Source organism: Geotrypetes seraphini, chromosome 15, assembly GCF_902459505.1.
Source record: "Geotrypetes seraphini chromosome 15, aGeoSer1.1, whole genome shotgun sequence".
Classification (NCBI taxonomy): Eukaryota; Metazoa; Chordata; class Amphibia; order Gymnophiona; family Dermophiidae; genus Geotrypetes; species Geotrypetes seraphini.
In genome coordinates, this window is record NC_047098.1 from 25,663,485 (window position 1) to 25,679,987 (window position 16,503).

The 16,503-nt window shown below is 41.3% G+C and overlaps 1 protein-coding gene across 4 annotated transcripts in view; it reads left to right on the forward strand.

Annotated features, from left to right (window-relative positions):
• The window catches only part of UBE4B (ubiquitination factor E4B), a 137,310-nt gene extending 121,306 nt beyond the window's left edge, over nt 1–16,004 (forward strand). For all 4 annotated transcript variants that reach the window (XM_033921512.1, XM_033921510.1, XM_033921511.1 and 1 more), the window contains 8 exons: nt 1,696–1,931; nt 3,955–4,081; nt 4,258–4,402; nt 7,295–7,429; nt 11,618–11,809; nt 13,801–13,975; nt 14,082–14,228; nt 14,770–16,004. In XM_033921512.1, the coding sequence (XP_033777403.1) occupies nt 1,696–1,931; nt 3,955–4,081; nt 4,258–4,402; nt 7,295–7,429; nt 11,618–11,809; nt 13,801–13,975; nt 14,082–14,228; nt 14,770–14,831 (1,219 nt within the window). In that variant the 3' untranslated portion in view covers nt 14,832–16,004. The remainder of the gene's footprint in view (nt 1–1,695; nt 1,932–3,954; nt 4,082–4,257; nt 4,403–7,294; nt 7,430–11,617; nt 11,810–13,800; nt 13,976–14,081; nt 14,229–14,769) is intronic.
• The last annotated feature ends 499 nt before the right edge of the window (nt 16,005–16,503 follow it).

Genomic DNA, 16,503 nt, shown 5'->3' on the forward strand with positions numbered 1-16,503 from the left:
TTCCAAGTTATCAACGATGACTAATATATCTCGGCCCTCCCAACCCACACTCCTCCCCTCCCAACCCTGGTGGAAGGATGCATGCAGGAGATTCATAAGATGTGGGATAAAAAATTATATATCAAAGATCTATGGGACTATCATTTTGAAAATTAATCCAAATTTCATATGCACTTCAAATGGTTATAATTCTGTATCGGATTTCTCCGAAGAGCAGTTAATTTAGACATGTGCTGTATATATTGAACTTTAGCCAATAATACTCGTAACCCTGGTGGATCTGATTGTTTCTAAGCAGATGCCAGGACAAGTCGTCCTGCTGTCATTATCAAATGTATCCATTTCTGATGTTTCAGAGGCAGGGCATCTAGGCCGTTGTTCAACAGACAGCACTCCATAATTTTAGGGATCGAAACACCTAATATATGATTTCTCTGAATGAAGGTAAAAAGGCAAAGAATTCCAGAGAGTAGGATCCATAATACAGAATGAAGAATTCCTATGGAAATCCAGAAAAAGTTGTCTAAATGAGGGAATGACTAACAACTGCTGTTGTGAGGAGCGTAAGGTCAGTCATGGAAGTTACTCTGCCATCCTAATAGTTAGGTTGGGGAGATAAGTTTGGACTTCTATTTCTCTTGGATGCCCTTAGGGTACTGTTGTGGGATTTGAAGGTAACAAATGATTTTTTTTAATCAGACCACTTAATTATAGCATTTGGCAGTGTAAAGAATTGTACAGCACCTATAAAAACTTATTGCATAGTGGCTGAAGAAGGCTGTGATGCTGGCTTATATTCTCAAAAGCCAAGTTACTCCTAAAGGCTTTTGGGTGCAATCAACCAGGGATATGGCAATTTCTTGGGTAGAATTGTGCACAGATTCTTTCATTAAGATTTGTAGGGCTGCTATTTGGAGAAGGCATATGAAGACCACCAAGCACTATAAGCTGGATGTGCATTTTAGGGAACATACTGCCTTTGGGATTGGGGTCCTTGCAGCAGGGGCGCATCACTCTACCTAGTGTGAGGATTGCTTTGATGCATTCTGTACTGGTCTGGTGGACAAAAAGGAAGGCAAAAATTTGGTCTTTCCTGTTAATTTATTTTCCTTGAGTCCAACCAATCCAGTCTAGAAACCCACCCTGCTATCTATTATCTTGCTGTTTAATTTGGCTAATATTTTTCTCTGATTTTAAGAATAGGAACTTTTGGAGGCCTTTAGGGATCTCTTGAGTGTTCATTCTTCTAGTTAAGGACTCCGGATTTCCTCCTTCCTAGTATCCTTTTTTTTGAGAGAGTTTTTGATCAACATTTGTTTTCTTAAAGGAATAATGGAGAACTGAGGTGCTTCTTATGGGGTTAGCGCTCACAGCACTTAGGTCTCTGTCTCCTTCTGCTGACTGAGGGACATAACTCATGTGTTCTGGACTGATTTGATTAAACCCAAGGAAAGGACATTAGTATATGAGGCCAAATGTTATCATACAGCCACCAGATTTTATCAGTAGGTGACAACATGATCACTAAGTTTAATAGTGATTTCTTATTACCATACATTTTTAATCTCTAAACTGATTCTTAACACTAAGGATTTTTGTTAGGATGCAGACATTAATGTTGGCTGTGTCACCATGTATATTCTTGGAATCCCTCACTTTTAGAAGCTTGGTTGACACTCCTCAACTTTCCCTCAGATATTCTCCTCAGGTTCTCTTTGAGCCATGTACTCAAGACATCGTCACCTTCTTGGTGGTGCTGCTATGCAATCAGAACTACATCCGAAACCCTTACCTAGTGGCCAAGCTGGTTGAGGTCATGTTTGTAACGAACCCCGCCATTCAGCCTCGCACACAGAAATTCTTCGAAATGATTGAGAATCATCCACTTTCAACTAAGCTCCTGGTCCCTTCTCTGATGAAATTTTATACAGGTAAGCTTTGATGTCTGAACCAGCTGCATTGCCAGACTCTGGTCATATGAGCACATGTGACACAAGAAGGACTATGGTATTGTAATAGGCTTTGGCAGTCATTGGTCTAGTTAGCTATCTCAAACTCTCAAGCTGCCACTTATAGAAAACTAATTTCAAAGTCATTTAAACAGGTGAATAATAATTTATCTGGGTAAATTGACCTGCTTAAAAATTGCCCTCGGAAGCATTTTACTATTTGAAACATAGCAAACAGAACTTGTTCCAATCTTTCTTCTCGCTAAGAATCCAAAAATTTCATATTGTACTTTCATCCCAGAGGTGAGAAGCTTGAAGAAGCATGGTTTACAATATGCTTGGAAACTTTAGAAAGGGACAAAGATAATATGCGTTAAGCATTTACTGGAGGAGTGTGGTGTTGAGGTTGAAACATAGTTACAGATTAAACAAGTGTTGATAGGCTTGAAGAGATGAGTTGAGTGTCTTTGGAACCCGGCTTCTAAGAAGCTCATCTTAGTAATATGCCTTAATCATCATTTTCCTTTCCAATTTCAGTTAGTTGGTCAATTCAGATGGTAGGAAGAAGTTAGTAAAACTTATTGTTAAATGGGATGAGAACCTTTAGATTTCTGTGGGGTAAATGGATCAGTAAGTGATTTAACAGGAGGTCTGTTCATATCTTTGTGTTGTAAGAAGTGATGCTCTATGTTCCCTCTAAGTGGAACACGTGAGCAATCGCTCATACATTTTACATGGTCGTTAACGGTCACTCACAAAAATACTGATCCTACCTGATTTTCAAACAAAATTAAACTGTAAAAAATTAATTAAACTAAACTAAACCAGTTATCATATGTGTGATTTTTTTTTTTTGCTATATACAGAAATGCATTGCTAATAGAGTAGAATCTCAGTTAACTGGTACTCTCACCCAACTGGCAAAAAAAATCACCAGCAAAGAAAGTCCCCCAAAGCAGCAGCGGTCCTGAGCTGTCCCCCCTTCCTTCCTCAAGCCCCAAAGTAGTAGAAGTGGTGGCACTCCTGAGCCACTAATCCCACCTCCGTTCCAACATGAAGTACCAGCATGACAATGATTCTGAGCTACAAATACCCCTACCTCTCTCAAGCCCTGAAGTACATAGTAGAAGTGGTGGCAGTCCTGAGCCGCGAACCCCCCTCTCTCCTACCTCGAAGCACCACCCTGGCAGCGGTCCTGAGCCGCAAAGCCCCCCCCCCCCCCTTCCTCAAGCCCTGAAGCAGCAAAAGCAGGCAACAGTCCTGAGAAGTGAACCTCCTCGCTTCCTCCCGGTAGCCGGTCAGCAGCGCTCGAAACAGGCTGCTCGCGGCCAGCCCCAGCAGGGCCTTTCCTCTGATGCTTTGGAAGTGACACGTCAGAGGAAAGGCCCTGTCAGGGCTGGCCGTGAGTAGCTTGTTTTGAGTGCTACCTCCTGCTGACGCTGCTGCTTCAGGGCAGGGAAAGAGGTAGTGGAGGGGGTTTGCAGCTAAGGACCGTCATCTGCTTCAGGCCTTGAGGGAGGGGGAGAATTGAAATCTGTGTTAGACAAGATTTCTAAAACAGCACTCTCAATCAACCAGAAAAAAACAGTTATCCAGCATCCACCAATCCCCATGGATGCCAGATAACTGAGATTCTACTGTACTGGGATCAAAAATTGTTGGTTTTTAGAACTCGTTGCTCACATGAAAAAAATGTGCATGCACTCAGCCACTCCTTAGAGGGAGTATTGGTGGTGCTAATAGTAAGGCTGCTGTATTCCACATATAGATATTATGTATAATTTTCTATAGTTTGAAAATGGGCCATATCAGAACAGGAGTTCCAGGGAAATAAGCTCCCCCCAAAATGATCCAATACATTTCTATGAAAAAATAGAAACTTTGATATAGTGAAACATACCAGTTTAGGGAATTGTTCCTTTCAAATGCCTCTTTGGTCTCCCAGTCACAAACACACAAAGTTAACAAATGAAGTATTTACTACCTACTTTCTTTCTCTTCACAGATGTGGAGCACACTGGAGCCACAAGCGAGTTCTATGATAAATTTACAATTCGTTATCATATAAGCACTATTTTTAAAAGCCTCTGGCAGAACATAGCACATCATGGTACATTCATGGAGGAATTCAAGTGAGTAAGAGGCTCCATTTTCTGTTGTATACTTGGAATTAAAGAGAAACTAAGAGACAGCAAGACCCCATAGTTCAGGGCCTTCCACTGTTAGTGAGTACCACTCCCTTTCCATTTTACACACACTAATGTAGATCCAGTATTACATCATTGTTAATGAGTTTTACCTCTTTCAGCTCCGGGAAGCAGTTTGTCCGGTACATTAATATGTTAATAAATGATACCACATTTCTGCTTGATGAGAGTCTGGAATCTCTGAAGCGGATCCATGAAATGCAAGAAGAAATGAAGAACAAGGCACACTGGGACCAGCTACCCCAGGTGAGTTAGCTGCTGTGCTCCAAATCCAACACCTGTTTTATGTACTCTTAAGCAGGATAACCACACAAACATAGGGTTCTGTACCTTCTTCTGACACATATTTTTGCTGTGTCAATGGCAATCTGCCTTTCTTCCCACACACATTTGTGCTGTTTACAGGGCATATCCCCCCCCTTTCTTCCCACACAAATTTGCACTGTGTACATGGCAATGGTCTTTGTGAAAAAGTCAAGGTCCAGTCTGAGGAAAGTACTTGTTTTATTGGGTTATATGAATGGCACAAACTATTAAAACACTGTGGTGGTTTTGAATAAACTTCTGGACGTGGGCAGGGCTATATCACTGCCATAAGAAGCAGAGGATCCTATTGGAAAGTCCAGAACAGTTGCTTGTAAGGGGAGCACACCAGTACATTTCAGATACAGAATATAGCTTGGACCTGTTGTAAGAACAAGTGGTAGAACAAGTTTTACTAAAACATAAACATCAATACTGTAAAAGAACTGTTTATTTTTTTATGCAGTTGATATCCTGCTTATTGCTTATACAAATTCCAGTTCTCCTGACTTGCTCCCTTTTCAACGTTACCTTGATTCTGTGGTTGGTTGGTTAGAATCCTAGATAAATTGGTGGCTGCATGAATTAGGGAGAGGTGTAAAGATGAACTAATCACTATTAAGCTAAGTGAAGTTCCTCTTTCTAATAGCATTAATACAATTATGATGATTGGACTGACGAAGAGTGTAACAACTGAGGCGGTTTTGGTGCCCGGTTGCAGTCAGAAGGTCCATACAAATAAACACCATAGAAAATACAACATATAGAACTGTGTGAACAAATAATCCATAAGTGGATAGTGCAATTGCTGTTGTTAAGACTTAGTATTGAACAATTGCATGAATTACCAGCCACCTTTCATGTCTTTCAAGTTTGTTTATTTTTGATATGCTGTCTATCAAAACAAATGTCTAAACGGTTTACATTAAAAAAAAAAAAAATTGTAGAAAACTGTTAAAATGAGTAAATAAAAACAATATTTTGTCATATATTAAAATACTAGACAAATTCACATTAATGTACATAAGACAAAAGGGAAGTTGGGAAAGGAGAAGTTCCCCATCTTAATGATGTTGTAGTTGTATTAGTGGAATCCTTTTTGGAATCTTGGTGTCATAATAGATATCAACTGTCTTTTTCTGTGCAAATTTTGTATTGTTAGGACATGGGTTTTTTGTTGCCACTAGCCAGCAGTTTTGCAGGCTTCATTCTTATCTTATTGATTCATCCTGACTCACCTTTATTTGTCGCTGTGTGTTTAGGTTATTGCAATACACCCCATGGTAGACTTGCTGCTTCAGAAATTACATATTTATGAACAGTTCAGCACAGTGCTATTTATCATTTTTGTTGTGCTAAGAGATATGATTATCTTAGATCACTGTTCTCTCAGCTCCACTGGTTACCTTCTCTGGTACAATTTTGGATTCACTTTATGTGGAAGAAACAAAATCTTCTTAAACTGTATTTCACAGTATTTTTCATCTTTTGTATACCCCAGGTCATACTTTATGCTCTCTGTGATTTTCATCTAGTTCTCCCTTCAGTTGTGTGACCCTGCCTGGAGTCCACCGGGCAGTACGCATTCTTTTGTATTGCCTCTTCTCTCTGGAATTTTCTTCTTTTGTCATTGAGAACAGAGACCTCCTACATAGATTTTTCAGCACGAAAAATACATTTGTTCACGATAGCTTTTTCAGGTTTGTGACAACGGTGGGAGTGGGGGGCAAGAAGAGTGTGCCAAGAGTCTGCTTGATCTAGTGTCTCGCAATGCTTGGGTTACATTTAATGCCCATTTTCTTAGCTTAGGTCTGTTTTCTTCTTTCTCATTGCTTTTAATGGCATTCTTTTTTTATTTTTATGCTGCAGTACTGAATAGTTGATTTGTGAACTGCTTTGATACTTTGCTAACTGTGGTTTCCAGTGCAAAGCGTACAGTAGTCTGGACTATAACTTTTATCCCCATACTTGTGGGAAACTCACAGAAGGCATCAAACAGATTCTTCATCTCCGCCTCCTTGTGTCACCGGGTAGTGCCCTTCTCCCTCAGTTTCTCTTTCTGCAATTTGGTTAAGAAGATGCAAAAGCACATACATCTCAGCCTGTGCTTCCACTTCTGCCCTTTTGCAGCCCCTCCTCCCACAGGCACAGTTTAGGGTTCTTTGTATTATGTTTGCAACCCATGTTGAACCACCCCTCCCCAAAAGTTTTGTATCTTATCACAAGTTCACCAAATATGATAACATTACCAGCATAAATCATTAGTAATGGCAGGGGTAAGACACTAGAGACAACGTTATAAGCATTTTCCCTAATCACAACACTTAATGACACCTTCTGTATTTCTTTGAATATAGATTTCCAAACTCCCATATTCAATTTCCCTGCAACTTAGAACTATTCTAAATAAATAAACACCCTTCCCCCAACAGAACAGTTTTCAAAGGTTTTTGGTTTTTTTTTTCCATTTACACTATGAACACATTTTTGTGTAAAATGGGCTTTTCCCAACATGGGGGGGTTAAACCAACAAAAAAAAATACCAGCATGCATACTTTACCCACAGGGAAATTAGCCAGGGTTATGCTAGGTGAGGATGAGTAAGCACACAATTTCATTTTGAAACTGAAGTTTTTAAAAATCTTGCAAAACAGGTACAGTGTCTTCAGTTTGAACACTGGTGGGGGGGGAGGGGAGTCCGCTCCCATGCACACTGCATATATGTATACACAAACGCATATACGCAGCTCCAGCCATGACCTTTTAGACACACCATCTTTTCTGGCTGCTTACTGGCATTTGGTCTTGGCCTAGATTTTCTGCTTTGTTTTTCAGGAGCAGCAGCAGGCCCAGCAATCACAACTGGCTCAAGATGAGCGTGTTTCTCGTTCCTATCTTGCTCTGGCCACAGAGACTGTTGATATGTTTCACATACTCACAAAACAGGTTCAGAAGCCGTTTTTGAGACCGGTAAGTGGTAGATGCTTTCATTCTCTCTCCTTCTAAGACTTTGTTATATAGCTGACTTCTGATTCTTGTCATTGGAATTGGTAGAAGAGAACAAGAAATTGATAACTTTTCTGACACCGAGGATAGGTAATATCCTGGTCTCTGGGTCACTTATAAGTCTGCTTTCTCAAACTTTGAGTTAATAGATCTAGTTCAGTAATCAGATGTACTCATGTCTGCATTGTGATTCATACATGGGCAGTAAATTTTTAACATAACATAGATCTTTATTTTTATACTGCACAAGCCTTTCAGTTCTAAGCGGTTTACAGAATAAAAACAAAAGAAACAAAATTCAACATTAATTACATTTGGTAATTAATGATTTAAAGATTAATAAAAGAGGAAGAATGAGGGAGAAATAGTGAATAGGAGAAATTTCTCAATGGTGAGAGTGTGAGTTATTATAAACTAGATCATCTTAATTGAGAAGAAGAGTGTTTTTTAAGAGCTTTCTAAAATGCATGTAAGAAGTTGAAGTTCGGACTAATAGACTCCATTCCGGATCTGTAGAAGCTGCTTGGTAGACTGAGTTTGGAGATGAATCTCTTGTGGGTAAAACCTTTAATTGAAGGGAAAGTTAAAAATGATTGAGGCCTAGTGGTTTATCTGGGTCTAGAGAAAGAGAATTGATTGGTAAGGTAGGAGGGCAGTAGTCCATTTAGTGCTTTGTAGAAGAGACAACCTAATTTGAATAGTACTCTGTTCTCCATTTTCAACTAATGAAGTATGTGATAATAAGGTGTTATATGTTCACATTTTTTTCAAGTTTAATATTAGCCTGAAAGTAGTGTTTTGGATAATGCTTAGTTTCTGGAGGTGTTTACGAAATCCTGCCAAGTAAATGATGTTACAGTAATCTAAGATACTAATACTAATTGGATTAGGAGGATGAAAGATTCTTGATCAAAGTATTTCCTTATTAATCTGAGTTTCCAAAGGGCGCAGAATTCTTTTCGAGTTACTTGGTTGATGTGAGCAGACAAGATTCTGGTAGTAGGTGAGATAGGATAGATGGTTCCTCTTAAGATTATGGAGTAGATCAAAAGATTAGGTTACTTACCTCTGCTAATCTTCTTTCTTGTAAATATCCTCTGGAATCTATACAATAGGGTAATCGACCTCTTCCAGCCTGGAAACTTGAAACCAATTTCTAGCCCCTCCCTCTTTGGTCATGTCCTATAACTTACCCCTGGATATCCTGTCAGTGCCCAAGCCAGGTAGATCTATAGCACAAAACAGGAAACAAAAGAAAAGAGAGAGAGGGGGGGACAGGGAACTCCCCGCTACATATCAGATCTGCTCATGAACAACAATTGTAAACAACTTTAAAACAAATAGAGCTGTAAGGCCAAACTTTGTAGTACAACAAATTTGAACATTAAATAAATTGAAAACTGTATAAATTTAGATAAAGGAGACATAGCCTGAGGTCAGAAGGGGGCATGCACCCGGGGACCCCCAGACCTTACATAAGGGAACAAGAATGGAATTCTTAGAGAGGCTGGTCAAGGACAGAAAACCAGCTTACCAGTTACTTTTCAGGCGACCTGCGAATTGGACTGACAAGCCTGGGCGGGTGTGTAGATTCCATAGAATATTTACAAGAAGATTAGCAGAGGTAAGTAACCTATCTTCTGGAATCTACATGATTGGGATGTATCAAAGCAATCCCAGAACATCAGGGGGGGCCCGATGAGCTTGCTGCCAGGACTGAAGCCTCAAAAGCTGCATCTTGCTTTGTCGCCACAACAAGCTAGTAGAACTTTGTGAAAGTATGCAGAGAGGTTCAAGTAGCCACCCTACAAATCTCCTTGGGAGAAACAGCTTTCAATTCGGCCCAAGAGTAAGCCATTAATCTGGTAGAATGAGTCTTCACCCCAAGGGGAGGCTTCTTTCCCACTGATATATAGGCAGCAGCAATTGCTGCATGGATCCATCGAGAGATGGTAGCCTTAGAGGCAGGCCTACCAGCACAAAAAGATGGTCTAAAAGACGGAAGTCATTCGTGGCCTCCAGGCATCTCAGAAGGAGACACCTCACGTCCAGAGACCACAAAACACGGTCCTTGGATGAAGGGACAAAGGCAGGCAACTAAACTTCCTGAATGACATGGAATGCTGAATCCACCCTTGGAAGAAAGGAAGGATCCGTGATACGAAGAAAGGGATCTCTGCACAAAAGTGCTTGTAGCTCTGAAACTCTACAGGCAGAAGGAAAACATTCTTAATGATAAGATCCTTCAGAGAGATCTGATCCAGAGGCTCATAGGGCGAACGAGCCAGCCAGTGAAGAACCAGGTTCAAATTCCATGTTGAGCAAGGCAGCCGCAAAAGAGGCCGCAGCCTCCCCACCCCCCACAAGAAGTGAGCAATGTCCAGGTGAGACGCAAGTGAACCCCTGGGAAACATGGGACCCAAGCAAGAAGGACCCGCAAACTGAACACGCAGCAAAGAGACCGTGAAGCTCTTCTGAAGGCCCACCTGCAAGAAATCCAGGACCTGTGCCACAGTAGGAGCTGAGGAATCCACCTGATCCAAGATGGCCGCCGCAGGTGCCGATTTTGCCCTAAAATGGACTGGGAAAAATGCAGGGAACCTGGGAAAATTGCGATTTTGTGTTTTTTGTAAAGGGGGGGGGGGTCAGGCCATGCAGGGAAACCATCCAAAACCCACTTTTGAAGACCCCCCCCCAAATCGCTAAAGTCCACATGCATACAGTGTACTCACTGTGGTTGTGCTGCAATAGACAGAAATGGCAAGAAAGCATGAAGATCAATTACCTCAGGAAGCTCAGAAAACAGGATTTCAAGCCTTCTGATTGCCTCACCTGTCCGGTCACCCAAGTCAGTGACTATCCGGACCTCCAGAATAATTCAGGGACTGTACGCAGCCCGGTCCAATCCCGGTCGCGCCTCCATGGGACCACGCAGCCTGTGCTCTAACCCCTTAGCGGACGAACCCGGGGGTGAGATGGCTCCCGATTCCGGAGCCCGATCTGTCCTGCAGGCTGTCCAGGGGACTTACTGCAGGTTTACTATCAGGTAACCCCCCAGAAGCAGACTTTTTTTTTTTTTTCAGAAAGTCTGCGATCTCCCGCCAAAGGATGTTCCCACAGGGTGAATCCGCAGCACCAGGGCAAGACCTGCACTAAGAATAAATCAATTGATTAGACTTTAGAAAATATAGTCCCTACAGCTCAGGCTGTGGGAAATGAAACTGGATATCCAGGGGTAAGTTACAGGAGAAGACCACAGAGGGAGGGGTTAGAAATTGGTTTCAAGTTCCCTATAGTTTCCAGGCTGAAAGAGGTTGATCACCCTATCGTGTAGATTCCAGAGGTTATTGTACAAGAACGGAGAGTTGGAGGCCGTAGCTATAAAGAATTTAGTTTTCTCTGTAATAAGGATGGTGTCAAGTAAATGTAGTTCAGAGGGTATCAAACTGGTGAAAGCATTTTCCTTATGTAAAGAATGTTTTACATGTGGAAAATGGCTGTTAAAATTGCACATGTGTATACACACATTCAAGTGTGTGTGTTGACAAGAACTGTGCACTTTTACATGGGCCTCATATAGCCATTTCTAGGAATATAGTTTGAATTGAGTAGGAGCAGCAATGTGAGGTGTCTGTCTAAATTATAAAACATGTGCACATAGAAAATAGCACCTGGCGGAACAGATGTAGGAACAATTTTACATCTCAGGGGATTATGGTAGGAGCTCAATTGATAAAGGCAGATATATAGGTATTGTACCTTTTTAAAAACGAGCATAAGATAAAGTGTCCTTTTTCAGCTATTTTGAAAGATGTCCCTAGAGTGTCTGGTGAGGTTTTGATGCCATCACTGAGGTTGGAAAGATGACACATGTGGATTGCCCACCTGTCAGCACTGATGGGACTATTTGTGAGGTTCCTGTGTCTGCTGTGCATATTCAGCATAGCCGGGATTGTGAAATCCTGGCTAAGCCTCTGGCAATAAAATGGAGACTGGATGACTTGGCTTCTGTAGTCCTGCAGACTGGACTTGAATTCCTTTCTTCAGAAAAAGCTTCTACAGATGTGTGTAGAAGCAAAGAGAAGCTGAGAAGGCCCAGATTTCTTTGAATGAGATGGTTTCTCTATTCTTTTCTTTCCTGTGGTTTTCTAGGAGCTTGGACCTCGTTTAGCTGCAATGTTAAACTTTAACCTTCAGCAGTTATGTGGACCCAAATGTCGTGACCTGAAAGTAGAGAACCCTGAAAAATACGGGTTTGAACCAAAGAAGCTATTGGATCAGTTGACAGACATTTACCTGCACTTAGACTGTGCTCGCTTTGCGAAGGCCATCGCTGATGACCAGGTGGGTCACACACTTATGAATTTCACTTTTGTGTTTCTTGTTGCTTATACTCATTTATGGAAGATTTAAACAGTACAGCGCAATAGAGTACATGCTGATATAACAGAGAATCAGCAATTACCTTTTACAATAAAGCAAACATCTAATCGTCAGGATTGCACCAGCTACAAAACAAACTGAATCAGATATACATTTCTGATGTCCCCTCATGTAAAAACAAGCCATTATTGTCATCAAAGTAATCGCCAAACTAGCAAACGTATCTTAAAAATAAAATCTAATATAACAAAAATACAGGCATAACACAGATTTCAATATTTTACCCCCTTAAAGTATAAATAAAGACAGAGAAAAGTGCATTGAAATAGGAGGGAAGAGTAAGTCAAACTTGTTTAAAGTAAAAAGGGAATCGCCTCCATATTAACCTATGATCCTGAGATTCAGCTCCAGAATCCTGGAGACAGGTTTAAGAAGAGTAATTCTCAGTGGCTGTGAACAGCAGGGGCATAGTTTTGGGAGGAGCCACACCCTCCCCTTTCATGCTGTATCAGCGGCATGCCTCTACCTGTCAACACCAGTACTCCCTGCTTATGCTCAGTTCATACACGAACTGAACATGCTCAGAGAGTGCCAGCATTACCATCTGGAAATGTGTAGCTAACTCCCTTATTCCTGAAGCAGAATGGGGGAGGGGGTAGCTTGGGTGCTGCAGTGGTGGACCCTACGAGGGTCAAGATAAGGAAATTGGGTCATTAGGGCATAGACAGGGGGTGGATAACCAGAGTGGGCAGACTTGATGGGCTGTAGCCCTTTTCTGCCGTCGTCTTCTATGTTTCTATGGTGGGAGATAAGAGCCTAAAGTTGGGGGGGGGCAGGTCTCCAAGGGTGCTCCTCCCCACCCACCCACCCATGGATACACCTGCAGGCTACTTTTCAGAGGGAATCTTGCTGTAAAATGTCTTTCTTTAAAAATTCACCAGTGTACATACCATGAGGAATATTTAACCTAGATCCTTTGCTGGTGCAACTTATGCAGACTGAAGCAGTTAAAAGCAGGTATGTGGGTTTTAAAACCGTGAACCCCTGAGTTCCTTTGGTCCTGTTCCAGCCCTGCCTTCAGTGCTTCCTCTTTTCATTATGGGTGGCTAAGGATAATTTTAGAAGACAGGCAGGCAATTCTGGTCCTCAAAAGCCCTAAGTAGGTAAAGTTTTCGGGATATCCACAATGAATATGCAGAAGAGAGATTTACATGCAATGCCTCCTTAGTATGCAGATCTCACTCCTGCATATTCATTGTGGATATCTTGAAAACCTGGCCTGCCTGGGGCTCTCAAGGACTAGAATTACCTATCTCTGTTGTAAGAGACTTTTCAGCAAATAAATGCACATTTTACCTGTGCCCTGAAAATGGCAAGGACATATCAGGATCAAGTATGCATATGTAGTATCGCATCATACCTTATGCTATGAGTTTATCTTGTTTGGGCAATCAGGTTGTTTGCCTGCCGTCATCTACTATGCTCCCTTAATCTCATGAGAGCTCGGGGTATGCTTGACAGTTCCCTGTGGTCTCTTATAGCATTTATGTACCCAACACAGGGTTTTGGAGGCCATGTTCTGTTTTTCTCAACTTTATGACTATGCTATACCATGCTATGCTATATATAAATTAATGAGGATCTATATTTTATGTTATGAATGAGCTTTAATGAGAACCTCATTAAAATTGGATTACAAGAATAAGATTGCCTGCAATATACATATGCTATATCAGCAGCATGAACTGACTGTGTCTGCATTCCTCTGAGTATTGCATTGCATTGGCAGGCTCCCTTCAGTGTCGGCTTCTTGGTTCAGAATCTCTTTTGAAAAAGAACCATGTGATTCTAAAAATTACTGTAGTAGAACATACCCAGCCTACAAGCACTGGAGAAATTTTAATTTGGAGCTCCGGTGCTTACCTCTTATATCTTCTGCTTTTTCTTTGCAGCGCTCTTATAGCAAAGAACTCTTCGAGGAAGTTATTTCTAAGATGCGCAAAGCAGGAATCAAGTCTACGATAGCAATAGAAAAGTTCCAGCTACTGGCTGAGAAGGTAGAGGAAATAGTAGCAAAGAATGCACGGGCAGAGATGGATTACAGTGATGCACCTGATGAGTTCAGAGGCAAGTTACTTAAAAGAGCTAAACCAAAAAGCTAAGGAAACTTCTAACACCCAGTTCCACTTCCCCAGCATCTTTCTTTGCTTTTACAACAAACTGTATTTTGCAGATCCATTGATGGACACACTGATGTCTGATCCTGTGAGGCTTCCATCTGGAACTATTATGGATCGCTCCATTATCCTAAGGCACCTGCTGAACTCATCTACAGACCCCTTCAACCGACAGACCCTCACAGAAAGCATGCTGGAGCCAGGTAATGCTACCACCTTTGCAAAATTCCTGGCTACCACAGTTGGTGCATTGTACAAGAGAAACTTACATTGCTACTGTCCATGCTTGCTGGTCCTGTGGTGGGCAGCATGGAAGGAGGGGAAATTTTTCACTTTACTATATTTATTATCAGTGTAGTGGGACTATGTGTATACGTGTTTGTTTGAAGGAGGCTTGCACTGCTGGTATGGGGCTGTTTTCACTTGTATGAGGGAAGTTTTCACTTGTATGAAAACTACTTAGTTCATATGGTATTGGTTCTGTGGTGAGGGGCAGTGCTTGAGTGTGTATAAGTGTGAGGGAAGCTGCCCAGTGCTGCAATTCATGCACTATCTGTTCTGTGATGAAGCAGTACATAGGGTTAAAGATTGTACTATTACTTTTAGTCTGTTTTGCTCTTTCTATAAAAGAGAAATTCTTGCACTAATTTGCTATTCTGATCTATATTTTTGCTTTATATTTCTGTAAGAAGGGTTTGTTTTTCTAATCTCGTGACATTTATAATGTTTGTCTTTTGTCCTCAGTACCTGAACTTAAGGAAAGGATACATGCCTGGATGAGGGACAAGCACAATAGTGACCAGTGATAGTGTCATACCAGCATATTGAGGGCAGATGCGACATGTGGTTTGCAGTGGCCAGTGCGCTGAGGCTGTAAACCTGGAGACATGACAGAGAGGACACAATGTTGATGTGTACATATTTAAATATTAACTCAAAAAGTTGGAAGATGAATTAGAAGGGAGCGAGTGCTATAAAGGCCACTGAGCATATTGGAGAGGTATATATGCACCACCACTTAGCTGGTTGAGGTACAGTTGAGAGGGGTGCAGGTTCAAAGTCATCTCTTCCTCTGGAGATTGACAACTCGGAGCAGCAGGTCCTCCCCCTCTTGCACAGCAGAGACCAGCACTACTTCTTGGAGACTGTCAGCTCCCACATTTCCTGTTTGCATCACAGCGTCAACTGTTGGATTTTTGCACCTAATTGTATTTTAATGATGGACATATGAGTTTTAAGAAAAGCCACCTACCCCAGTCCTCTGCATCCCTACCTCCAGTTGCAAACACAGAACTGAGCCTGCCTTCTGTGATCTTATAGTGTCTGTAGCTGAGAGCGACTCTAGGCAGGGGTGTGTAACCCCCATATGTACATAGTTCGTTACTGGATTTTTTTTTTTTTTTAATTTAATGTGGTATTAAATAAGAATAAAAAGCAAAAACTACCAGTGACTGAGAACGTCTATAATGTCCTGTCGAAGTTCACTACACAGAGTCTTGTTGGCCCAGTATTTTAGTAAAGCACCTACACTGGAGCTGGTATAAGTGCAGGCCCGGAGCTGCAGGATGTTGGTGGAAAGTTAGGTCTTGCGCAGATTGGCTTCTTCTTTTTTTTTTTTTTTACCCTGTCATTGTTTGTTTGGTGCCATGCTCTGAGCTATGATTGACTTGTCCATATGTGGCTGCTGTTCAAGGAATAATATATTCAATACATGGCTTGGCCTTACCAAAGTGCAGGTACATGAAATCCTGAAAAGAGCCTTTTTTAAAACAAAAAAAGAATTTAAATTGTTTTGTATTACTTGGAATACTTGAATTCTAAATTGCTAAATGTCCTTTTAAGGATCTGTAACCAGGACAGTGTTTTAAAAAATTAAGCCTGTAAAAAAATGGTTGGTTTTTTTTTTTTTTTCCTTGCTGATCGTGTCCTCTGTTTGGTTTCAGACTCTTCAACTACAATAAATGGTGATAAAGATTTCAGAAGCTGCCTGTGCTGAGTGTTTTGTTTTGGGTTTTTTTTAAAAAAAATTTGATGGCAGGGGAATGGGAGTGGGATGCATTTCATATTGGGATCAATAGCCTACAGGTTCAACAGTAGCACCATGTGATAAGTTAGCCCTTGGAATGAGATCTGAATCATCAGCTCTTAGTTTAGATAGAACAAAGCTGCACGGTAGCTTAACAAAAACCAAAATTTTATTTTATTGAGAACTGTTCACGGAGTCAGCAAGGCACAGATTCTCTAAACAACACTGTTGTCAGTGGCCACCGATCGCATGTCAATCATGTGAGAATCGAGCATTCAGGGAAGGAAGGCACCGCAAATGTAGGCCAGGGTTTTCAATGCCTACATTTCTGGTGCCTGCCTTTGATGTGAATCATGCCTAACACCGCTTCTGGCATTAGCCACACCTACAGTGGCATTAGGATAAAGTGCCTCCATAGACGCGATTCTGGCGCCTTCAAATTTCTTTTAAAA